Raw genomic sequence first — 24,601 nt, forward strand, 5'->3', positions numbered from 1 at the left:
ATACAATGGCTAGTCTAACAGCAAAGGGTTAAAGGGCTCACATGAGACAAGTCTTGGTTGAAAAAAGAATGACATTTAATGGAATTATTGTTACATATTTCCTGTGCACACGATAGGTTGCTGGGCCCTACGTTGCCTCTGCCATACCCACTCCTCTGAAAGGGTTGCAAAGTATCCCAATCTGTTACAATCAGCCTATTCTAGCAGTGCTGCAGTAGGGCCGCGGGGACGAGCCTCTGTGAGAGCGTGCAGGCTGAGTGTGCCCGAGTCCCTGGTGTGCACCTCTCCCTTCTCTCCTTTCTGCCTCTCGCAGGCAGCCAGCAGCCAGCAGCCAGCAGCGCGCTGCAGCCCTGCTATGTGTGTCCAGAAAGCATCCCCAGCCCAGAGCTTGTCTTCTATTGTACTTCCACCTGCAGCCTCCTCTCTGCAGGAACCCGCCGCCTGCAAACCCTTTGTGCCCCTCGCCCGGCAACAGGAGAAGATGCAGGGGAGAAAAGCAGCCTCCTATATCTCAGGACCATAAAAGAGCAGCCAGGGATCCGGCATATAAGATCTCAAGGTGACCACATTTTGAGATTTGTGCTCCTCGTTGTATTGTGCCTCAGCCCCTTAGAGAGGGGATTGCATGTTATATTTCTGTATTATCCATTCATCCTGTTTTTGTTTAAATGTGTGTCTTGGTGCAAACTGTATTCTGAGTTCTTGTGTGGACATCCAGGGACAATTTGCCTTTGATGTCCTGTTTGGTGGGTGTCCTTGTTCATTTGATTATTTTTACAGTATCTTAACAGATGGTTGCAATTTAAAATGTAAACTTAATTACATATAGTACCTACACATGTGTACTTTTAAAAATCAGAATGACAGCATGCCAAAGAAAAAGGTTTGCAAATTAGTATATATGAGCCTCTCTGAGATTGTCATTTATTTACTTTTAATTATTTTGGGATATGCTCATTCGTGACGTGGTACATACAGTTCAGAATATATATTGTATGCTTTGCAGAAATGTGCATCCCGTTTGCATTATTCATTCCTCCTTTTTGTATTTTAATTTTATTGTTATTTCTATTTAATGCACATGCATATCTATAGTTTCGTGGTATCCAAAGCATTGCATGATCTTAAAATTCCCCACTGCTCTATATACTGTATGCGTATTAAAAGCAATGTCTTTTCATAGAAGAAGGTTAAAATGAATGAAGATCTGAAGGTTAATATAAGCTGGCTGCCTCGGGATCATATAAATGCCATCTCTACAGAGAATGTTTCAGCTGCAGTCTCCTCCCTGATTCCTGTCGTAGAGCCAGAGCCAGAGCTCATAGTAAACCCTTGGGATATTGTTCTGTGTACATCAGGAACCCTTATCTCCTGTGAAAATGCCATTGTGGTTCTTATTATCTTCCATAATCCCAGCCTCCGAGCCCCCATGTTCCTCCTCATTGGCAGCCTGGCGCTGGCAGACCTCTTGGCAGGGGTTGGATTGATCGTCAATTTTATTTTTGCCTATCTTCTACAATCAGAAGCAGCAAAACTAGTCACAGTGGGACTGATCGCTGCCTCTTTCTGTGCCTCTGTCTGCAGCTTACTTGCCATTACTGTTGATCGTTACCTCTCTCTCTACTATGCTTTGACGTATAACTCAGAAAGGACTGTCACTTTTACCTACGTCATGCTTATTTTGCTTTGGGGAGCATCTACGTGTGTTGGACTGCTGCCTATAATGGGCTGGAATTGCCTTAAGGATGAATCGACGTGCAGCGTTATTAGACCACTTACTAAGAATAATGCAGCTGCCCTCTCCGTTTCTTTCTTGCTTATGTTTGCCCTCATGCTGCAGCTCTACATTCAGATCTGTAAAATTGTAATGAGGCATGCCCATCAAATCGCCTTACAGCACCATTTCTTGGCTACATCCCACTATGTCACCACTCGGAAAGGAGTGTCTACTTTGGCCATTATTTTGGGGACATTTGCAGCTTGCTGGATGCCTTTCACCCTTTATTCTCTAATAGCAGATTACACGTACCCTTCTATATACACCTATGCCACGCTGCTGCCAGCAACTTACAACTCCATCATCAATCCCGTCATATACGCTTTTAGAAACCAAGAGATCCAAAAAGCCCTCTGGCTCATCTGCTGTGGTTGTATCCCCTCTAGTGTGTCTCAGAGAGCAAGATCGCCAAGTGACGTGTGATAAGCGGAGGATATTGTTTTATCAGTTGGAGAGTTTGTTAATAAAAAAAAAAATCCCTTGACATGATTTAGATACGTTTCTGAGATTTGACCGATTCACTTGGACATAACCTAAAAACGTCAAGATCCAGCCATTTCATAAATGGAAATCAATTTACATTTAAATTTAACGCGCAGGGGTGCAAGAGCTATTTAAAATGTTGAAACTACCAATGTTGTCAAACTATATCGAAGTGGAATTTACTCAGGTTATATGGGTTATGCTAAAATCAATATGTCCCTGGATGTTTATCATGGTTATAAAATAATCATTGCTGGAACATAAGTATTAGAAATATGCTTAAAGGTGCAATCCTATTTAAGGGCTTATTGATTATCTGCACAATTGGGCTGTTTTTTGGCCTTCGTTTCCCTTTGAAGTCCATGAGGAATTTCAGCCAGAAACGACCCGATCAGCCGCTCCAGCGGATATGGAATAAACCCCTGAGTAGGATATATGGAGAAGCAATAAAGTGTAAATACCATGCATCACCTTTTTAAAGTTTGTTTATTGATTTAGTATATGTGTAAAATATGTTTAATAGATTGTATATTTTTTTTTTTAACTTAAAGCCGAACTAAGAATAGCACAACAAATGTTCTGGAAAGTACATCACATATTTTTAAATTACAGGCTGGCTAGAAGTTCTCAAGTAAGAAACAAAATATATTTCAATCCGGTATTTAAAATATTCACAGATTGGCTCCCCTATCCCCCCCAAAAATTATATATTTAAAATTCATATTTATCTAAAATAGAAAACTGCTGGAGTATTTCACAGTGAACCGTAGGATAGGTTAACAGTAGAGTAAGAGTAGCTTGTAGAAGTAAATTGAAAGTATTGATCTTCTAAATGGAACTGCACTGTATCTTTAAATCTAGATGCTGCTTGTTAGAGCAAGAATCAATGGCTGGTAGAATAATAACTGTTTCTGTGCTGGAGAAACCTAAAACGAATTTGTTCTGAATTGCATTTCAGGCTTCTGAAGGAGTTGAAGGGTTATCAATGTATTATTTATACTCGTGTCACTGTATTCTTTGAACAAAATAGAGCGCAGCCCGCTGTCCAGAATGGGAATTTATTTGGAACAATAAGGCTGCGTCCCCGCTAGCACTGAGCGCGCGGCGCTTGCGGCGGTTACTTACATATATAGCTATATGTAAATCCCCGCTCACGCTGTGTGCGGGCACACAAGCTCACCCATGCTCGGCGCTTCAGTAAACAAAAAATATATACTTTCCCGCGCACTCAACTACCCGCAATGCCCCCCCTCCCCCCAAGCATGAGCGTGCTCAGCGCCAGCGGGGACTCAGCCTTAGAGTTATATTTTTCCACACGATGGATTTAATTTGCTACACAATCTGGGCAATAAGTCAGTAACAAAGAGTGAAATAAGACCTGACGTAGATAATGACAATCTTTGTTAGGTCACAGGGGATTAGTACACAGCTGCACGGAATGCTTCATTTTCAAGGTGGTAATTGGACCTAGGAAATGAAAACACAAGGTAGATTGCATTAAGGCACACATGACAATTTATCTCAGAAAGCACAGTGCCTGACGAGCAAATGTCAGCTTGCAGTGGCTGTATAAACAGTTAAGTGCTGGAGGTGTTAAACATGCAGTTCATTGTACCTGAAAATACACTTATTTAACATAAACTTTTTATGTTGACTACTGTAATTCGTACATTTCAATTTGTGCAGTGTCACACTGGGGAGAGTGTTGATTATTCTAATTATTGATTATTGTGGTGGGGGGTTCAAAGCCTTTTTTTTTTGGCGGAAGAGGATTGCATCTTTAATGATAATAAGATATTTGCTGCACTGAGCAGCTGTCAGCTGCAAAATGGGACCAAAATAATCACTTATCCTTATCAGACCAAGGCTGAATACTAAATATTGTGCGCTGTATGGGAAGATCTCAGTGCTATATCAGGGTTTTGCAGCTCTTGGCTACAAAAGGAAGCTGACTTTTGTGCTATTAGGGTAAAGAAGTGCAAAACTTTCCAAAAATATTTGCAAAATTGTAAGTGTTTTCTACCACATTCATTTAATTGCAAAACGTTTCACCAAGTGTTAAAGGGCTAATAATGTCATAAAAATGAGTCTTAGATTTTGCAATTATGCAAGTAATTGGCGAAATGTCACAATAGTGTGCAAAACATGGTGTGTGTGTGTGTGTGTGTGTGCGCCATATTTTTAGTCACGGCATTAAGCAAATAGTGCAATTTTTGAGAATATCATGAGCAACAAAAGGCACATTTCACATGGTTCACGATCTCATGTCAACATTTTGCACATCTCTTACGTGGACATTTTCATTTCATTTTGCAGCAGGGAGCTGCCAAGCAGCGCTTACGGCAGGGGTGCGCAAACTTGGGTATCGCGCCGCTTACAGAGGCCCCGGACGCTCCCCCAAAGCATTTAAATGAAATGCCAACGGATCGCACATGGCCTCTGTAAATTCCCTTACCCGATCTCTGGCAGCTTCTGGTGACACGTCGCCATGGCAACGCAGCGTCACGTGACATCAGTGACAAGGTAAGGGGGAAGAGCAGGCAGGGGGGGTGCAGACTAACCAGTTTGCGCACCCCTGGCTTAAAGCACAAAGGTTCCAGGCATCCTTGATGGTTTAGAACCTTTCCAGGTTTAAGGGGATGGGTAATCCATCGCACTCAGTAAGGAGATGGCTCGATCAGGAGAACATTGTAACGGAATATGTTTTTATTGCATCAGAAGATGCTCCATGTTCTGGGGAGAGTGACATGATGTGCATCTCTTCTTTCTGCAATGCAAAACATTTCAACTCAAAATGAGCATTCTCTTTGACATTAATAAAAAAAAAAAGAGGACTTAATGCTGATATGGGGTTTCTTACTCACTATCATAATTGCTGTAATGTTTTTCCCTGCCTCTCTATGAATTTTTCAATGTAACCCCTTCCTCTCCCCCCCACCCCCCCCCCAACCCCAACCCCTTACTGCTGATGGATGTACAGTATAGTCGTACATGCAAATATCCCTTTCACCCATTTATTGCTCTGTCTGGTTATTTATCATTCCCTCAGCCATTCCTTCTCTCTACCTCATCTGCCTTAGATTGTTATCTTAGTTTTTACATTACATATGAGACAGAGAGACAGAGGGAGCTCTTGAAAACTCGTCTTCACCTAATACTGAAGTACTCATTTATTTTGCAATATCGCAACTGGACTACCACAGCTACTTCTATTTAATGCAATAAAGCAAAGTTGACATAAGCATGTCCTTCTGACTGGAGTTATCCCCTTATTGAGTGCGTCAGAGTGAGACTCTGACAGCACCGGAGTTCTACAATGCGCTATTTTTGCGCGTGCTTTGTGCTTACTTGATCTAGTTGTAAAGGGTGCTAAGCATTGAGTAGGAGCTAAAGCAGGAATCACAATGTTTGTATCTTTCCCCCTTAGCATGTCCAGCGCTTTATTTTAATATTTACTAATGTTTAAAATCATGATTATTTCTTTTACCTCTAACTTCTGAGGTTGCCATGGTAACCTTTAGACGGCAGGGGGGCACTAGGACAAGCTTTACCTCTAACTCCCGTGGCCTGCATTTCTTGGTTCTCATGACAAGGGGCTCTTAGTTTTCCTATTCCAAATAATGATAATATATTTTCTTCTTGTACAATTCCTGTTTCTACTAGTAAACAATAGGGGGGAAAAGTGGTATTTTCTAATGAACATTTCAATGTCTGTGGCATGCTATTATACGTGGCATTCATATATAATGTCATTACTGAGACGAAACAGCAAAAGGTTTTCTATATGATTTGCAACCTTACAACAACCCCTATCATTTTCAGTAAAGGAAAACAGATCCCTAGAAGCCTTTGATACTGAATCGCAACTGATCTAACACGCAAATGTATCTTAGCCCTTCTGCTGCAATTGGGGCCACATGCAATGTCTTGCAGGCCACCTGACATTGAATGGGTAGGATCAGTTTCTCCTTCTAGATCCTCAGTATATGTAATGAGTATTAGTTTGTATTACGGCCCTGGCTTAGGTTGTAAAGCTATACCACACTTCAGTGAAGGAGCTGGCCCTGTGTCACACAGACGGTGTGGGTGCCTTTTAATTAATTCATGTACTTATGAAAAGTGACTTCTTTTTCAGGTCACATACAATTGACACTTACGTAGAACAACTTTTCTCCAGATCAGGCCCAGATGCACTAAATGTTGCTAAGCTTTAGCTCTCTTTTACTCCCATGAATGGGAGTTAAGGGCCCGTATTCACTAAAGGGTGCTAAACTGTAGCACGTTCTACATTCCATTAATCTGAATAGGAGTTTGGTCGTGCTAATGCTTAGCACCCTTTAGTGAATATGGACCAAAGTGTGCTAAAGCTCAGCACCGTTTAGTAAATCAAGGCATTAGGTCCCCATTCAGATTCATTAATTAAGTAGAAATATTATATTCAAACAAATGAGACTAAACTCGGCTACAGCACAAGAAAGCCGCTTCCATACTGTATGTTGAATACGGCCTCAGGGCAATTGACTCACAAAGTGAAGGAAATGATTATATAGTATGTGTATTAAATAATACTTTCTGTGGCTCCTTTTGCTCATACAGTACCTCTTTTCATAGTGTTTGCTAGTGCATATAGTATGTCCCCTTTGAAACACAATTGCAAGGTCTACAATTAACTCAGACTATTGCATCACCAAACATGAAATATTACAGTGTTCTTAGAGAAATCATTATCAGTAGATAAGTAAGAGGATGTCTTCCTGAAAAAATGTGAGCTCTACTAGCAGCGAGGAGTTAATTTACCTGCTCTAAAAGGAAATGCATTTGACAGTCACAAGTACACTAAAAAATGCTTGACAAATAAACGATAATAATAATAATCCTTTGTTCAAAATATGCATCCACACACCATTCCAAACAAGGATTACAATATACAGTATATTTTGCCTTATGCCTGGTATAACAGCCAGTGAGAGGAGTTACAAACTGAAGATAAAGCACTAATTATTGTAGAAGCGTCCTTGTCATATTTAGTACATTGTTCTTGTATTACATGGAGTGCTGGAAGATTGTAATACATTGTTCCTTTCAGATACATGTTCACATCTTTGTTGCAGAGTTAGTTGTTAGATTGTGAGATGCTGATGTCCGTTGCATTGACGTTTACAAACTGTAAAATTTACATAACAGTGTTTTTATATACAGTATAAGGGAAATTAAATATTTCAAAATAAATATGGACACTGACTATAGAACACAATTGAACAGCTGCCCAAAATGAACATTATACTATGATACAGCCTTGTTACCTAAGCATACACCATAACCTACTTTTTCTTTGTCAAAAATTCATAAAGACAATGGACTTGTTGATATTTATCTTTTGTGCGGCATCCGTAGTTTCCAGGGGAATACCTAGGACTAGTGATGTGCATCATGCTGCTATTTATTTAATCTCAATGTATGTTGAAATGGATAAGATCATTGTCTTGAAGCTTTATAATATTTGCCTGAATTTTATTTAATAGAAAAAAATGCATTTTGCTTACCTTTCTCATTACAGGGAGAATGCACATTCACAGCAATATTCAGCTATTTTATTCTGGAAATGACAATGCAAAGTAAACCTGCTCTAAAGTCTCACCTAACAACAAATAAGAACGTCTAGAGTCCAAACATTGTACAGTACGTTTTCCAAAAATACAAGCGGGGTTACACAAAATGACATCTATTCCAAGTGTATGTAGTATAGATTTGTCAATAGAGAGTCACTTTCGCATTCAGTAGGAACCCGTTTTCTGCAGGACTGGGGAAAATGTAACTAGTATTCCTTAAAGTGTAACTCCTTTTCTTCTCCATACAAAAAAAAATAACACTTTGTAGGAGAGATTAAACCTTTAAGATGTTGATTGAATTACTTGTTCTGTGCTGAAGTGGCTGGGAACACATTGCAAAGTGTTGGACCTTGGGTACTGAAAGAGTTACATTTACACCTGGTAAAAATGCTAACTTTATTTTTTTCCCATTAGATCAATATTTATGCAATATACTGTACTATTCACAGCAATAGAGAAGAAGCAATAATATTCGTATATATATATATTACTATATACTCGCATATGAAATCTTTGCCCGCACAAAGATGAAAATAAATAAGATGTCTTAATATCCTGACTTTATTAAATCACATCAATATTTGCACATTGCCTTTGGATGCGGTGTAATGTAGCTTTCATTTTTCTCCCCGGAGAAGTCGGTATGAATAGCTCTCAATATGAACTCAGTTGCAGTGTGGGTTTTTACCACCAAGAATAAAGAAGTGACCTTACTGGTCAGTGGGATATTATTTTACATGCAACTACATTAGCTTGTTCAGGAAATTCATAATGATGATGTTTACAGTGTAACAAAGCTACGCTGTTCAAGGATTCTGCAATGGATCACGAGCCAGGCACCAGATAGGTTAAGTCCAGGCATCAGCCTGCTTGTTTCTGGGAGCTATTAATCAAGCGTTTTGTTTTGTAATTATAATAACACAATGTAGACTGGTAGCTAATCAATCTTAAACATGATGCAGACTACACATCCTGCATTCTGATAGGCACAGGCAGGGATCCTTGCACAGCATTTGTGTTGCACGTGCAGGACATTCCACACGTGTGTGCGTGCGGTGTTACTGTAAGTTATTTTATATTCTGCAGGTAACTCCTTCTCTAGCTTGTCCTAATACTCCACAGTCCATGTAACTACTAAAGCAAGTTAAAAAGACACAGGGTACAATCATTTAAACTGGTGAACACCCTACTTCAGGGGTTCTCAACTCCAGTCCTCAGAGGCCACCAACTGGTCAGGTTTTCAAGATATCTGCTTCAGCACAGGTGGCTCAGTCATTGGCTCAGTCACCTGTGCTGAAGCAGGGATAATCCTGAAAACCTGACCTGCCGGGGGGTCTTGAGGACTGGAGTTGAGAACTCCTTCTACGTCATGCATTTAATGTTATTTCAGGGATAAGCCGTGGCTGCCTCTATGTAAGCCGTGGCTGCCTCTATGTAAGCCAGCGGTGCGCAAACTGGGAGGGACGCCCCCCGTTTACAGTGGCCCCGCGCGATTCCTGAATGCACTTAAATGAAGTGCCGGGGAAGCGGAGAAGGCCTCTGTAAACTGCACTTACCTTGGCTCCGATGACGCATCGCCATGGCAATGAGGCGTCAAAGGATGCCCCGAGATCATGTGACGTCCCGTTGCCATGGCAACGGGACGTCATGACGCCGGAGTCAAGGAAAGGGGGGGGGAGCACGGAGAGAGGGGAACAGCCGCCATGGGGGCGCAGGGAAAAAAGATTGTGCTCCCCTGATGTAAGTTATACTATACACAGTATTGACAGCCAAGTCTTCAATACTGAACGTACGGTAGTTTAATGGTTATATACAGTAGTAGATGAGGTTGAAAAAAGACACATGTCCATCGAGTTCAACCTAAGCAAAATTTAGACGACAGATACATTATCCTATATTTGTATTTATGGTATTTTGATTCCTTATTGGTAATATAAAGAGGTTATAACAGGATTGCTTGGTCGCCACCTTTCTGGTTTGCTAGCATTCATAACTACATAATGTGTTTATGGCTTAAAAGAGATCACCCTGCACCCATTTTCCACATCGGTGTATTCTGGGAATTCTGGGAAAGTATGCATAGAATACAGCCAATAGGATGGGGGCTTTTCAATAAATACAGTATATGTTCCAGAACAGCACCAGGTTTATAAGGAATATTCTCTTATTTTCTATAGGGCATTTATGCAATACGTGCAATGCTGTTTTTCACTATTCAAAAACAGTCAAATAAAACATTTTTTTTTCTTTTTTTACAAATAACTTCACTGTTGATATTTCATTCTTATTACAGACATCTTGTGCAATCAAGGAAAGCACACTACATTTTGCAGTCATACTTGACAAATATACAAATACTTTCCCCTGAGAAGTTTATCAGATAATGAAAAAAGCATGTTGCAGAGCTGTTAACAATGCCCGTGGGTTTTTACCTTGTTGCTGTCCACTGACTGCATAACCCAAGAGAATCTGATGATTAATCCTTTCCCTTTTCTGTTGTGTGACAGGGATTGCATGAGCAAAAACAACCAATGTAATTGAGCTAAGTAGAATGCGGTTAACGTCACAGAATACTAGAAAAGGGCTTATGGTAATGGGACTGGGGTTGCCAGGTGGCTTGTTCAAAAATTACTGGAGACAATGGTGAAAGGTGCGACGCGCGCGAGAATCGTTGGTGAGGAAGAATGTTATTTATAAATGACCTGGCTGTTACGTCATTTTTTTCTAAATCTCACGCCAAGTAGTCACCAATTTGCACCAATTTATATTCTATAAAATGTATATCCGGTTCAACACCGGACACCTGGCAACCCTAAATGAGACGCGGGAGTGTAAGGAGGAGGGAGAGGTACGGTTGCGAGAGGAGGTATTGCAGGTGTGTTCACATGTATCTTACCACGTGGAGTATAGGTTAAGCCGGAGGTGCGCAAACTTTTCTGCTTACACCCCCTGTCTGCTCTCCCACCCTGCTCGCGCCCCCCCTTCTTACCGGCTCTGTGGCATGGCGACATCATATGACACCACTATGTCACGCGATGTCGGCAACGCGTTGTCATTTGACTCCTCAGCCGAAGAGGCGGCTGAGACCAGGTAAGCGAGACTTACAGAGGCCTTGCGCCTCCCCCGGCATTCAATTTAAATGGTAGAGCGCAGGGCCTCTGTAAATGGTGTGCCCCCCCAAAAAATCTCGCGCCGCGCACTCCAGTTTGCGTACTCCTGGGTTAAGCTATGTGGAGGTATATAAATCAATGGGTACCCTCCTAAATTGGTTTCCCCCTCTTCTTCTCTCCCTCCTCCACAGTGCTCCAGCAAAAGCCCTTTTTCAGTGTCTGGATGGGAGTAACGGCAGAATTAGGAATGACTTAAATAACGTAACGTTATTTCCTGCCGTTAACCTTAACTAAGCTTAGTGAATATACTGTAGCCTGAATATCCTTTGGGCTGTAATGAGCCGGTTTTCATATAATGTAGAACAACCGGTAAAATAACGCAGTGCTTTTTATGGTTAACATCACGTTAAATTTTCTAATGGAGCTTAGTGAATCTCAGCCTTTGATTCAATACTCTTATATTCAGATCTGTGTGGACAGCAGGTGTTACGGTTATCCCTTATCATTCTCTTCCTATTTGTTTTACTGCATTAACAAACAGTGTTAAAATAATTCATTCTGATATTGGAACCAGGGCATTATATCAAGCTGACATAGCTTTCACTTTTAAAAGCTAAATATAATAATGCAAATATATTTCTACATAAGGATATAATAAAGAATATGACATGCTATTGAGGCATTTATAAAATGCACGTATACTTGGGGAGGGGTGTGTGTGTATTGTGATTTGCTATAATTTTAGGCATATAAATTACTACTGTGCAATCTGCAAGTATGGTCAGCTTTTAGGTTCTTGTGCCTTTGTCATCTTCTTAAATATAATCCTATTCACAAATCTGTGTTGTGTTATAGGCGATCTTGCATAAAATTGATGCAGCTGCATTGTTTGTACATATGTAGTTTGTATCCACGATTAGGGAAAAATACATGGAATATGTTGACTAATAAAAATGACTTGATAATGAAACTCTTGCTTAAAAAAAAAAGAGTGTATTGTACAATTCTTTCGTAAAAATGTACAAGACATTTACTAAATGCAGTTACCTTGAAGAATGTAACCGTGCAGGACGCGTTTCTCTGTCTTTCTAAATGGAATAGGGAAACTTGTCTTTCTGTGTTCTATTAAAAAGGTGTTTTTAGAGTTGCAAAGTACATTTTCACCTTTTTTGTGCAGTGCTAATACATTTGGGGAAATCTATGCCCACTTCAGTTATAATATTGAAAATGTTCATTCGTAATATATATTTATAGGCTGTAATAAAGCTGATAAAGATCACAGTCGGGAACATTATATGTATGAGGGCAGAAAAGTGTGTATTGTACGCAGAGAAGGCTTTGTTCAGTAGAATACATTATTCCCTCCATTATAGCTTTTGTGTCTCACTACGTAGCAGACTCACTAAGCTCCAGTAACCAGTAACGGGTATTGAACCTTCACGCCACATTATCTGTATTAAAGTCAAGATTGAGCTCTGATACCCCTTATCAGAGCTTAGTGAATCCCAGCCTACGAGATAAAACTGTCATCCATATTTTCCTTATCCAAAATATGATATACAAAATACCCCCCCCCCCAAAGAAACTCTCCTCAGTACAAGTTACAGCAAAGACAGAGAACATTAATGCATTTGCATGTTTCCATTTGTCCCCAAAACCTGCCTTATTCATACCCACAAGGGTTAAAACGCAGGCAAAGGTTCTTGGTAATGCCATTCACACTTGATCAGTTACATGTCATTACCCAAAATCTTTCTGCACACTTCTAACCACTGTATGTCATGTGCCTGTGGGTTAAATTAAGCCGGTTTGGGGGATTAATGGAAAACATGCAAATAAACTCATGGCTTCATTGTCTTTGCTAAATGTTTCTTCAACTACACTTTCTCCCCAAGACCCTGTTTGTTTCAGTAGTTAATGGTGAATTAAGGTGAAAGAGATAGAAATATACGTACCCCATATGGTTCTAAACAGTTTCACTTACACTTGCGTGGTCTCTGTTATCACTTCTCACTGCCACGTAATTGCTAAATCTCTATCAAACATCTTCTTCTCATTCCGCAGCACAATTAGACTTCTCACCTGCAGTGTAACCGTGTGTGGAAACTCTTAGGGGCTACTAGATTCACTAATGGGCAATAGTGTTGCGTTAAAATTCGGCATTCAAAAAAAATTGGATTACGACTAATATTTCTACAACCACCGCTGTATTCACAATGAATTACTTATCCATAAATGGGCTGGGATATTGATTATCATTTGCATACATAAAAATTGTGTAAACTCAGCAGTAAACTGTGCTTGTGATTCAAATAAGCGTTAACTCATATAAATCTTTGTTAATCAGCAATAGCGATGCAAGAAATAGGGTTATGAAAAAGGATTTCTTACTAAACTTATAGCAGAAAAATATTTAACCCTTCCGATGCCTGAGACTACCAATGTATGGCAGAGGAATGTCTTCAGGCACCAAAGGGGTTAATGTACAACATAAACACCCTATAGGTAAAACACAGAAAGCATAACATCCATATGTGCAGATATGCAGATATTACGCTTTTAGTAGCCCAAGTGGCCAGCTACTCATGGGTGGACCATGACCAGCCCTGACGTGGGCTCTTAAGGGCTTAATATATTAATATGTTCTGCAATCTTATGTATTTGCATCACCTATGCTAGGTTTCCTAGTCTTATCTTGCCTATACTGTATGTCTATAGTGGCATTTATTTACATAGGTAAGATCAGTCTAACGTCAGCTTGGGCTAGGTGATCAAAGTTGCCATGATGTTGTGGCATTAGCCCAATATCGCCGGGTATCAGAGTTTCGTTAATGGCACGTGAATACGTCATTTGTCGTTAATTTCTCATTTGCATGCTTATTGACATACACCACTATTAAACATAAAGCTGGCATGTCGCCACGGTAAAAAGCGTCTTATTGCCGTTTACCGCCTGTGGTATTACTCGAGTGAATAGGACGAAAAATAAAATTTGCGGTAAATACCATTAATGTCAATTTTTTTAATTCATCAACATTTAGTAAATCTAGGTCTCTTTCCAAAAATTGCATACAGTGCATCAAAAGAGGCCCTAAGGCTTTATTGGTTGTAATTGTACAAACTGTAATGGCAGTAAGGCCATGAAATGTGCAAATGAAACAATAAACAAAATGTGCAGTACGGCTGTCTGGTAATAACTCACTGAATCCCTAAAGAGGAGACCATTTCCTGATAGGAATTATATACGTTCAAGAAGAAACTGGGCTACTGGCAGGAAACGCTGTGCCGTGCCTGTGGCAACATCACCTTCCATTTTACAATCTTGCTTTAAATATAAATATTCTGAATAAAGAGTGGACAAATAGCATACGGCGTGGCCATGTTTTCTTTGGGCTGCAAAGTTGGGATGTGAGATTGTGCCCAGCAGCGTGACCGTAGTGTGCAGCATCATTTATTATCTACAGCAGTTTGACAACGAGGCCCACTAATTGTTATGATGTGACTTTATCTGTTATTTGAGCTCTATGATTAAGGACCACGCAGGTCCGAAACGCGTCAGAGTGTGTCCCCCATACCATATGTTTTTTCAATAAAATTTAATTTTTAATCCACACCTTGCTGGTCTCTCATCTCTACAAGCTGTGCACCGCTGGAATCTTCGGATCCTTCCTACTCTTGTATTTATAACGTCTGCAATTGAAAAACTCCCAATGTACTGTATATGTATGTAACGGGTATTCCCCCACCCAATAGCATATAGTATGTGTGTGCGGGGAACTTAATGTTACCAGGTGTGGTGCTTTACCTGTTAGGCTCACAGGAGGCCTAAACCTCCGCCACGGGGAGCCTGGGACACGTATCAATAATAGGATTAACCTCGTACTTGGTGCAGTGCCTCCACCTGCCATGGCTCCCACCGGAGGGGGGAGTGGTTTGTCACAGGACAATATATATATATCACACACACAGCATGTAAAACAACCAATAACTTTACTGTAGCAACCGTACTTATGCATATATATCAACAGGTGTCCCTCTCTAGAGGAGACACTAACTACTGCGTCTCGCAGTGCGCTACCCCCTTTCACCGGGTGATCCCACCCCGTGTCCAGTAACCCCACACAATATGTCCCTTCACGTGAGATTGATATGTGTGACTGCGCAGCCACTAGTCCCGTGTAAATATAATAGAGTATAGTTGGTGCACTTGGTGATGGTTACCTGCCAAGCACTCCAGTGCCCGGGCCTGCCAAGGAGCTTCACAAAGGATCCGATGACCGCTGACCACAGGAACTACCGTCCGGGGCGATCCCATCCGGATGGCTGCTGCAGCGACAGCGAAGGTCTGAGCCCAGACCTCTGGATGGACGCGCAGCGTCCGCTGTGTCCCTAACTGACTGGATGATAATAAGGGGCAGGGTCCCTAACCTGGGGCCTGTCCCTGAACACCACAACACTACTGGTGACTCAGGGCTATCTGGGGCTAGGGGGCTGCTGGCCTAGTGCAGGGAGTCACTGACTCCTGCACCCTACCTCCTTCCCCTAGCTGCTCGGGTCACCAACTGCCCAACGTGCTTCAAGCCCGCGAAATGTATCTATTCTCTTCTGCAGGGAGATGCTGTAGCCCTATTGGCTCCCTGGGGTTACGTGGGCCGGCGGAGGCTCATGGGACATGTAGTCCCCTCCAAGAGCCCTCTCTCTATTGGTCCGGGTTGCCGCGCTAATCACTGCGCATGTGCGACCTGTCTGTCGGCCTCCCGGCGTTCTGGCTCCTGCACATGCGCACCGTAACTTGCAATGGCGGCACCCTGCACCGCGAGCCGCCGGGACCTTCGCAACGCGACCGTGGCCCTATCAAAGGGCCGCGCACGTCCCCGGCAACAAGCCGCATCCCTGGGAGAGACGCGCTATGCTCGCGCACGCCCCCGCACCTCCCAAAGAGCGGCTGCTGTGAGTACCCGGAGGGGGGGGTTGCGCACTGAAAGGGAACCTGGCTACATGTACAATAAAGTTGCCCTAATAGGGTTAGGGGACTAGTACTTAATGCCACTGGCACCACTAATAATTAGTACAAACAAAGTCCCATATAGTGAGAATAACAGGGTATGGCAACGCATAGAAAAAACTCACTTTTTATTCCAGGAGTTTCTCACAGCAGGTAAATGAATGGCGTGCAGTCCACAAGATGATGCAGCAGGAACAGGTAGAGGAACGGCAGTGCACTGCCAAGAAGACCAGGAGGAGGCTCACGGTTGCAACAGCAAAAAATGTTTAATGCATAAAAAAGATTGGACTAAATGTCCCCCCCAGCCACAGCAATGGTCCACCAACGCGTTTCAGGCTCTATGCCCTTTCTCCAGGTGTCCCGAAACGCGTTGGTGGACCATTGCTGTGGCTAGGGGGGACATTTAGTCCAATCTTTTTTATGCAGTAAACATTTTTTGCTGTTGCAACCGTGAGCCTCCTCCTTGTCTTGGCAGTGCACTGCCGTTCCTCTACCTGTTCCTACAGTACTTGAAACATGTATTGTTTTCTAAGTACAGGATACTTCTAACTGAACAGACCAGGATAGAGTGCACATGTAAATAATGCCCATTATGTACAGTATGAGCTTACATACGCATTGTATATAAATATAAGTTAGGAGTTATTGTTATTGTGTTGCTGGCAGAAACATAATATGCTTTTGCTTTAGCATAACATGTTATTATTAGTCTGACACATGACAAGATTAAATGCAAACTATAATTTAGCACTCAATGCCATTTTCCTTCTACAGTTAAGAGCACTGTCATCTAAATCAGGGGTGCGCACACTTTTCAGTCTGCTCCCCCTTGACAGCTCTCCCCCCCTGCTCGCGCCCCCCCCTCCTTACCTTGTCTCCGGCGTCAAATGATGCTGCATTGCCATGGCGACATATCGCCCACAGCCGCCGGAGACAAGGTAAGGGAAGTTACCGATGCCTCGCGCGATCCCCCGGCATTTAATTTAAATGCGTTGGGGAAGAGCGAAGACACACACGCCAACCCCTCCTCCGCCCCCCTCCCCACACCTACCTCTCTTCCAGTCCGGGGGCCCTATGCTTCCTCTATTCTCCCTCCTGTCAGCGCCGGGATCCAACTTCCGACTGGAGAGGGGAGCTGGAGCAGGGGGGGACCCTCCGGTCAGGTGAAAGTTGGATCCGGGCGCTGACAGGATGGAGAGGAGGAAGCGCGGGACCCCCGATGGCGCAGGACCTAAGGCGGTCACCTTGCTCGCTTTGCCCTAAGGCCAGCCCTGTCAGAACAGAACTTGGGATACTTGCGAGAGACATTGCAGATTCACACTTAATATATGTTATGCCTAGAGTTTAATTCAAATGTATTACATTAAACTACTTGAGCGCTAACGACTTTATCTTTATATGTCACGGGCGGCCAAACTTACTGGCCCTCCGAGCTGCATATTATAATCTTTCGAGGTTCAAGAGCCACTGGACACGCGCTACTTTTACACATGCATATTTATTGCTAAGACGCCACCTTATACATTTATTAACACCCTACTTACCACAGTTTATCACTTGTGTTTCTTACAATTTGATGATGTCATTGTCATCCACGAAATTAGCGTAGGGTTGACACTTAATTCTAGCACTATTTAAAGTTTACACAGCCTGTATTGTACGGAATGCAGAGAGATCGCGAGAACACACGATCTGCATAGCACAGCGTCTAAATTCAACTATATTTGCATATCTGCCTTGACGTGATTGTTACACATTGTAACAATACTGGCTGCATAAAAATGAAATTGTAACTAAAAATATTTTTTGTAGGGAGGCACATATTAACACGTGATCTACCATACGACCTGCCTGGTGGTCATATTAACTTATGTAATTCTAACTGGTAGATTTTTTTTTGTGGCCAGGTTTTAAGCATTCTGATCATTTAACTGGCTTCTCGGAAATGTTCTTTTTTTCTTTTGTGACATTGTGTGAAATGTTGCTTGGCAGTAAACATGTAAATTTGAGCTGCAAAGTGTGTTAGTGCTGTTAAAATGTTCTTAATATAGCGGTTATACCAAAGCCAGTACACTGGTATAAATATAAAATAATCTGTTGGCTGCCTGCAAAGAATTGGGAAGAGTAAATGTTGTTTACTAAATGCATTGGAGCATTAGGTGAAAATGATATCAATTAGATTCCCCCAATCGATTGTTTGGACACAGAGACACATACAAATGTAGCTAATGTTATAGCACCTGCTCACAATGCAGAATTTGCCTTCTAATGGAGAATATCACAGATTTCCAATAAGATTCCATGGCAGTGATAACACAGAACATTACAGAATATCCCACCATAACTCAACAGAAATTAAAATAACCCTGTCTACATCTTGTCGTTTTAGGAATAAGCAATACATTTGCAGACACCAAATACAGAAAGTGTATGAACAGTTATGCCACTGTATAAAGCATTAGTAAAACGACACCTTGAATATGGAATACAGTTTTGGGGCACCATTCCATAAAAAAGACATTATTGAACAGGAAAAAGTGCAGAGATGAGCCACCAAATTAATAAAGGGGATGGGGAATCTGATTTGCAAGGAGTGGCTAGCTAATTTAGATTTGTTTACATTACAAAAGAGGCATATAAGAGGGGATATGCTAACTATATACAAATATATTCGGGGTCAATACAGGGAACTTTCAAAAGAACTATTCATCCCAAGGGCAGTACAGACGACACAGGGTCATTCATCAAGGTTGGAGGAAAGGAGATTTCACCAGCAACAAAGGAAAGGGTTCTTTACAGTAAGGGCAGTTAAAATTTGGAATTTGTTACCCATGGAGACTGTGATGCTCTATACAATAGATATCTTCAAAAAAAGGTTGGACATCATTTATAGAATGAAAGGGTATACAGGGATATACCAAATACAAAACATGGGAAGGATGTTGTTCCAGGGAGAAATCTGATTGCCATTATTTGGGGCCAGGAAACAGCATTGGATAATGTTTCACTGGATTTTTATTTTTTTTGTTTGCCTTCCTCTGGATCAAAATACTGTAAATACAAATATACGTTAAATGCAGTCGGAAGGAGTTACTGCATTTGCAGGTGATAATGACATCCCTTCTTGAGGTGGTTGATCTATAGTTGAAACATTGATAGAAAGGCAGTTCATCTAACATTCTGAAATTGGAGGGTAGCAGAATGCAGATAGTACCTTTTGCACATCTGCACAGAGCTGGACAAAATAGGTACAACACAATATTACTATGGAAGCTGATCAGTGTAGGTTGTGTATTTGATACTCTGTACCATAGGAGCATACCATATAGAACTCTGTACTCTGAGATTGTACTCTTAACTGCATTTGGAAGATGTTCCTGATGTAGCCTAACCTTTTGTTTTAATTAATTGCAAGACCATCCAGTAGTACAAATGTTATACAGCCTATTTTCTGTGGTTTACAGTACATTGCTGTACTACGTCTTCCGAATGAATGTAAAATATCGGCTGCTTTTGTAATTGGTTTTAAAGGTCATTTCCCTGACATTTGCGGTAAGCCATAACATCAAGATGGCATACTAAGAATGGGATTTAATTGTTTTTCTCTATTGAAGTTTTTTTTTTTTTATTATAGAAGGTTGACTGGTTAATGCACTTTATTTTAATAGAATGGCACAACTGTGTAGTTGGAGAGTGGATTCGGTTGTAGAATCATTGTGCCTTTCAATGGTGGAAATGTTAACTGTAATTGATCTTATTTATTCCATTTATTTGATGGTAGCGTTATACATTGTATGTATGTGTGGGTACATTTGCACATGTACATATGTAGATATGTATTAAAATACTTTTTCTTTGCAAAGCTTGTGTATATTTTCCAGCTTAGCCTGCGTTTGTATTTCACAATTGTCCAACTGTATGCTTTTTAAATAAAATGAATAATGTTTTACGATATAATTAAGACAATAAAAAAAAACAGCGTTGCTAAATAACATACAAAAATAAGGAAGGAATCATAGAACTGTATTATTGTTATTCAGTGCTAAATTATTTAATAGCTCTCTGCATTCCAACTAAATGTATTTTGTTTAAGTAAACATGTCCAAGCTGAGTCAAGTACATTTGTCTTATTTTTACAGAAGTGTGACGCCTGTTTGACTCGAGTATAGTGCAAACATTGCTCTGATTTTAACCTGTTGCAAACCTATAAATAAATAAATAACATGAAGCATAATGATCTACGAAAGAGAGGATAGAGTTGTGAGGTGTTGACAAAATTGTCAAGGTAAAAGGAAGGATACAATGAGGAAATGGTGTTGAAAGTAATTACCAGAATGTACGTACTGTAGGTGAAATGGTTGTGTATAAGCACTAAGATGTGCTTTCAGGAAAGTACTTTGCAAATGTGTCTTACAAGCAAGCACACTGTTCAATAAATCATTGGCACACACAGGACATTGATTAAAAGTTATTGATTTAACCTTTAGTCCAAATAACAACAAACATGCGGAGTCACCACAATCCTACACGTTTGACACTAGCTTAGGTGCTACCTCACTTAATGTGACCTTAACCCATTAAATAACATTTCAACCATGCTTTTGTTTTGTTTTTATACAAAAGAGCATTTTGGACATAATACAAATATTAAACAGTAAAAATAAATGTCATTTTATTTTATACACAACATAGTGAAAGGTACTGTAGGCGTGAAAGACGGTAAGTTTGATAATTAAAACATATATATATATGTACAAAAAACACAAAAAGAAAGCACCCAATCCTAGTGCAATATGTCCAAAAAAATACATATTTATTATCCCTAAAAAATCCAAAAAATGCTAACTCACAAACAACAAAGTAAAAACAGCATTTTATGAGGTATACTCATACACCAGACGAGGATTCAGCTGCTCAGCTCACTCTGTGTCTTCACCGCATGGGATCGCAATGCTCCTCTGGGTCTCCGTCCAGCAGGAACTCAGGAAGCAACACTGTGGTCCAGATTGTCCTGCGGAAACAAAACTAGCGTGTATCTAGTTCCGGGCAAAGCCGTGTACCGCGTGTGAGGAGGAAATTGCTGCCTATAGCGTTTTGCGAGTCCGGGATGCAAAGGTGAGTGTCCACATTAACAACGCAACATACACCCTACGCGTTTCTTCACATTACGTGATTTCATCGGGTTGGATCTGAGATGTAATATCATTGGTATATATAATTAAAACAATCCAATCAGAAAAGATCTAGCTAATTAGCTCGATTAGTACCAGTTGGAGATGGCTCGTATTACATTAACCCTTTGTATATCACAGAAAACTAATACTGATCAGATATACAGCAATGTTATATAACAACAAAAAATGAAAACTTATCTAATGCAAATATAGCAAGTAAATAAAACCTATCATTATGTAACCAAACAGTAAATAAATATGGAAAATGTATAACAGTAACTCCATTTTAAAAATGTATATTATATCTCTCATGTGTGTGAGTGTATCCATATGTTTATCAATTAAATACCATTAGAATATATATATATATATATATATATGTATATATTTATATATATATATATATTATATATGTATTTATATATATATATAAAACCAAAAAGGAGACACATCCCACTCTTTATTAACTCTACTAGTTTGCAAAAACCTCTCTAACATAAGGTTTTACTGTACAGTATGTCTTATATGAGGTCTTGGAGTAACACGTTTGATTCCTTCAACCATTATGTAGAAACGTTACTCAGATCTCTCCTCAAGGAACCCCAGCTCGATCAGATTTGATATAATACATGTTGATTAAGATCACCATTAATAATGTGGATAAAGTGTTTCATACTGTAATCCATTTCCTCAAAGACTGGATCCTATGTCTCACATACTGCAATACACACGAACAACATAATAAATATAGAACACAGTATTGCAATTACATAATGATCTGATAGCATAGAGGTTTTCTTTGAAAAGTTACTTGTTCTGTTTGACAACACCTACATGTATAGTCACACCTACATGTATAGTCACACCTACATGTATAGTCACACCTACATGTATAGTCACACCTACATGTATAGTCACACCTACATGTATAGTCACACCTACATGTATAGTCACACCTACATGTATAGTCACACCTACATGTATAGTCACACCTACATTGAAACATGGCACATTTTTTTTTACATGCAACAAACTTTTCTCTCTTTTTTTTTTTGCAGTGAGCGTAAAGTAATCTTGGAGAGATTTTATTAAACAGGTTCAAACTGAAAGTGCTGATCAGTAGGTTCACTGTCGCACAGAAACTCCATTTGACTTCAATACGAGCTTATGTGCAATCGTGCCACGATCGGCACTATTACATTCTAATGGGGGAAAAAAACGTTGTCATCCAAAAGTGGGAAGTTTCCTAAAACCTGAACCAAAGACAATTAGGACAATATGTATTTAAATGCTTATCTAGACTTAAAACATGGCATTGTTTTTTTTAACAATCTGTTGAATGTACAATGCATTCTTATTATCCATTTTAACATGGAGCCCTATAAACTTATGCCTGATATATTACACAGCTGTTCAGCACAGCCTGGTTTGAAGAAGTGCATAGCCACTAAATATACTCAGACAGCTGTTTCGACCTGATATTGTTTCATAACCATTGACATTTACACTAGAAGCCATTTTTGAAAGTATCAATAAAGGCCGTCAGTCACGCAAAATGACATTATATGCAGCAACATGCTATTGTGGGTGGATAGCACCAAAGTAACCATTCCCATTATTCTTGGAGTCATTTAATGTTTTGGTACTGTGAATTTACAGGTTGTAAGTTCAATAAAGATCAGTGGTTTTATGGCTAAATAGGCCACATGTTGAACTAACCGTCCCTTTAATGTTCCACATGGCTCAGATCAAATATTTAGGCATCAAAATCACAGTTAATCTTCAAAGCTATATATTTCCAACAAAAATGTAAATATAGTGTCAACTCCCACATAAAAAGCAATAAATCACTTATGGATACTATGGATACAAGTGAGAAAAAAGTCAGAAAAATCTAGCTGAAATATTTAATTGACTATAAATGCAAGAACAAGAAGGCAGAATGCCGACGCAGCACTATGTGCGGTACGCGTAGAGTGTCACGTGAAGCTGCCCCTGTGGATTTTGTTCCGGCGGAGGCTGTGTCGGAGAACGCGGGTCTCCCTGCTGACTGTAGTTTTTCTATGTAAGTAAATTGGGTCCGGACCCCCTTGGTATATCAGCAGCGAGCTTCTCTGGTTCTCCTACCCCTCCTTGTCCCATATTTTAACGTTTTTTTAGAATTTGTGTGCCTATTGTTATTGTACCTACCTTTTGGGGTTACTAAACTTTGTGCTTCTCAGTGCGCCATTCTGCCTGCTTGTTCTTTCTTGTCTGTGAGCTCCCTTCCAGGAGCTCACGTTTCTAGGGGTTGTGGAGTCCCCATAGGCAGACGGCAGCAAGAGAGCCCCGATTCCCTCCCCCCCCCTCGTATCTCTCCAGACAGCACCAGCGCGGAGTGACTATTCTGCCTTTGACTGTAAATGAGACGTATTGTATAATTGTTGTCATCATGCAGTTACAAAGGGTCTAGAAAACATAAAATATAGAGGGGGGGAGAGACTTTTGTTTATGAGATTAATTACGTTCCACCCAAAGTCTCTTGTTCCTTGAGGATGACTACATCATCTTTTTGTGAATAACACAGTACCTGTGCCAAACCCCAGGTCTCAAAATACCTTTCCACTGTGTTACCATATATCATTATTTTAATTATAGTGTAATAGTCTAATTCAATGTAATACATTATTTTAATGAGTGCTGTAGCTGTAATCTAAATGACATGCTTATACTGATGTTATTGTTGCTTGCTGCAGCACAATTGTTTTTTACCCCAAAATACATGAGAATTTTACCAGGTAGTGTTAGGACCTGCAAATTGGTCATACCTTGATGTTGGCTGCAGGCTTATAATGCTTTGGCCAAAGGGTTTAACTAAATGACCCTTAATCATGACCAGATTAGCATTGAAGTATTATACTATATGTTGTGTCACTTTGTATGTTGCGCTGGGCCTTTCTGTTTTTGTTTATACATTTTTAAAGAGTTCTATAGATTGGAAATGACTGCTGTAGCAAATTCTACTTTGCTTCACCTTCGCAGGCTAGTTGTGACACCTACACACTGTGGTGCACAGCTCTTGCAGTCATTTACATCTCAGAGAAATTTAGATAAGTTAAAAGTGAGATCTCTTGTTGGACCAAAATGAAAAGTTCTTGCTAAATACAAATCTATACCTTGCTAAATATTACAATACATGAGCTTTGAAAATACCGGGACTTAACCTGCTCTGCTAATCACAGTGTCAAATGTATTAATGGTCATGCCCTCTGCCCATGGCTGTGAGCAGAAAAAGGACTAAAACCAAAAGACCATTAGAAAGGAAAGGTATACAGGGATATACCCGATAAGTAAACATGGGAAGGATGTTGATCCAAGGAGTAATCTGTTTGCCAATTCTTGGAGTAAGGAAGTAATTTATTTTTCCCCTTATGAGATATCATTGGATGATGTTTCACTGGGGT

The 24,601-nt window shown here is 40.4% G+C and overlaps 1 protein-coding gene across 2 annotated transcripts; it reads left to right on the forward strand.

The window, feature by feature from the left end:
- Positions 1-245: 245 nt before the first annotated feature.
- GPR12 (G protein-coupled receptor 12) lies at positions 246-5,214 on the forward strand. Of its 2 annotated transcripts, none has more exons than XM_075592220.1 (2): positions 246-559; positions 1,184-5,214. In XM_075592220.1, exon 2 carries the CDS (start codon positions 1,196-1,198, stop codon positions 2,198-2,200), a length of 1,005 nt encoding a protein of 334 aa, XP_075448335.1. In that variant the 5' UTR covers positions 246-559; positions 1,184-1,195; the 3' UTR covers positions 2,201-5,214. The 2 variants fall into 2 exon arrangements, with proteins under 2 accessions (XP_075448335.1, XP_075448336.1); XM_075592221.1 differs by having other exon boundaries at positions 1,187-5,214.
- Positions 5,215-24,601: the final 19,387 nt, after the last annotated feature.

This window comes from Ascaphus truei, chromosome 3 (genome assembly GCF_040206685.1).
Source record: "Ascaphus truei isolate aAscTru1 chromosome 3, aAscTru1.hap1, whole genome shotgun sequence".
NCBI classification, from domain to species: Eukaryota; Metazoa; Chordata; class Amphibia; order Anura; family Ascaphidae; genus Ascaphus; species Ascaphus truei.

What these genes read in the sequence shown, in the direction of transcription:
- GPR12 (XM_075592220.1), top strand. Translation starts at nt 1,196, where the DNA reads ATGAATGAAGATCTGAAGGTTAATATAAGCTGGCTGCCTCGGGATCAT.